At 32.4% G+C, this 2373-nt stretch overlaps 1 protein-coding gene across 1 annotated transcript in view; it reads left to right on the forward strand.

Annotated features, from left to right (window-relative positions):
- LOC119593653 (neuralized-like protein 4) overlaps nt 1-2373 on the forward strand; it is a 43428-nt gene that overhangs the window by 4938 nt on the left and 36117 nt on the right. Inside the window, 1 exon segment of the mRNA XM_037942604.1 lies at nt 431-569. Within this exon segment, the coding sequence (XP_037798532.1) occupies nt 431-569 (139 nt within the window).

Consider the following 2373-nt stretch of genomic DNA (forward strand, 5'->3'; position numbering starts at 1 on the left):
ACCCCTCGATCTTTTTTCTTTCATCTCTGTTTCTGTGCATTTTTTATGGCTTAAAAAATATCCAGGAATTCATATTAATTCATATAAAGTAATGATCTTTGTCTTTTCTTTTTTAACAAGAGTCTGTTTAGAATATTGCCATGTGACTGTCATTATGCTTACCCAAAGCATTAGTTGTATAATGAATATCTACCAATAAGTGAAACAGACATTCAAATTGAGAAAAGGCATAAAGGTAGAAAAGCATGACTAAAGATCATCATTTTTTTCTTTTTCTTACTTTTTCATGAGAACTTTTGTTCTTTTTTATTGTTGGTTCCCTTTTATTGTTACTCTTTGTGTTCTAGAGAGTCTAGTAAATTTGATATATTATTTAAAAGCTGCATTAAGTGATTTCTTCTGGGTGTTAATATTGTTTCCTTTTATTCAGGGGGACCTCAAATTTTTTGTGAATGGAGAGTGTCAAGGAGTGGCAGCAGTCAATTTGCCACAAATATTATATGCTGTGGTTGACATGTACGGCAAGTGTGCTCAAGTTACCCTCACCGCGCCCTCAACTCCAGATTCAAGTAAGTATTTATAGGTTTGATAAATAATGCCTTTTTGTGATAAGATTGGTCTTTAGCATGGCATGCCCATTTTGCAGGATTGTAGATGTGTAACTAAAGCAGGGTTGTTCAAGATTTTTTCTTGTTTATTTTTTAAAGGCTTTCAGGTCTAGTTATATCAGTGAGTTTAAATACTAGATGACATTGATAGTTAATTTACATGAAGCATTAAAGCAGGTACCTTTCTTCTCTAGCTTTTTGTGCATGGTAGGAGAAGCATAGTGAAAAAATGCAATGGCATTACTTTTCCCTCTTATCTGCCAATACCAATATGATAATTACTTGAAAGCTACCAGCTAATTCATGTGTTCAGTGCAATACCTGCTGCTTTGTGAATCAGAATGTATGGGAGGAGTTAGATCAGGTAAAAGAAAAACATTTGTCTTGAGATTTTATTAATATCATTTCATAATTTATTACTACTTGCAGCTGCATGTGATTGGAACTCAGGGTCTTGGGGAGAGGGTAAGAATAAACAAAATGAGATCCTCCCTTTTAGCAAAACTGCTGATGATACTTGTATCCAAGCAGCTGACATACTTTTTTGAGGTCAACAATACAAGAAGCTTTAGTATATAGTTGCTGCTTAGCTTGTTCTGTGTACGGATCGCTAAAATTATTCACAGTTGCTGTAACTGACAGCTGTGATTTCATAACTAATGTTCGTTTTGTATATTCTTCTTGTATATTCTTCATTATACATCATTTAAACTATATGTATTTGATAGTAGATTCCTTTACTGGCATTTTTTATTCACCTTTATCATCACTTTTATGTCTCACTTGAACCAGATGTTATGGAGAACAAGACAAAGATATTTAAGTGTTTTCATTTTTTTTATCTGCATTGAAATCCTATTAAAAAGGCACTTTTATCTTGCTCTGTATAAATGTATTATTCAATATTTTACATCTTTGTATTATTTATTTGTGTGACACTAGATATTTTATGTAATTTAGGGTAATATTGCTATATATATACATGTTAAATTAAGAGGGATGTGAGTATGAAAAGGAATTTAGAGGATATTAGTTACAGTCTTTGTATGTGGTGTTCCCAGATTATTTAGAAGTATAGTCCCACTTCCCACAAACAGCCATGTCATTCCAAACTAAGCTGCCCTTCTTGATACTTGTAATAATATAAAGTCTGTTATCTATGATGGAAAAGCTTGATTACAGTATCTTTGTAAGAATTAGGGGTACCTCACGAAAGAGTTGAAAAAAAATTGATTGAAGTTTTTTTGCAACTGGACTGCCATCAAAAGTGCACTTAGTTTGGATTCACGGTATTTGTTTATCAAGTTGTTTTTGCTTAAATTTGAGAGAGAGAGAGAGTGTGATATTTAAACAGGTTTTTGTATTTATATAAATATTTTGCATATTATTTTAATTTTCTGTTTAATTTATAAATTTTATTGTACAGGGGATCTCCATTATTTGTCATAAATATGGCCCAGAAGAATACTATGAATACATACATACATAGTATCCCATTAGAGTATATTATATAGGAGTGTAATGTGGACCAGAACCATGATGTCTAGTGGTGTGCTAAAGCATATTCTATATGTATATTCTTATTCATATATTTGATACTAAAAAGACTAGAATTCGAATTATTAGTCATGACACACAAGTTCTGAGGGATTTTTGCCAGCATGTGGCAGAGTTGACAGGAATAAGAGTCTGGCTATGCATAGACAGATGGGCAAGGATCATCACCTTTGAGATCATCAACCTTCTCATCTTCATTTTCAACCAG

This window comes from Penaeus monodon, chromosome 32 (assembly GCF_015228065.2).
Source record: "Penaeus monodon isolate SGIC_2016 chromosome 32, NSTDA_Pmon_1, whole genome shotgun sequence".
NCBI lineage: Eukaryota > Metazoa > Arthropoda > Malacostraca > Decapoda > Penaeidae > Penaeus > Penaeus monodon.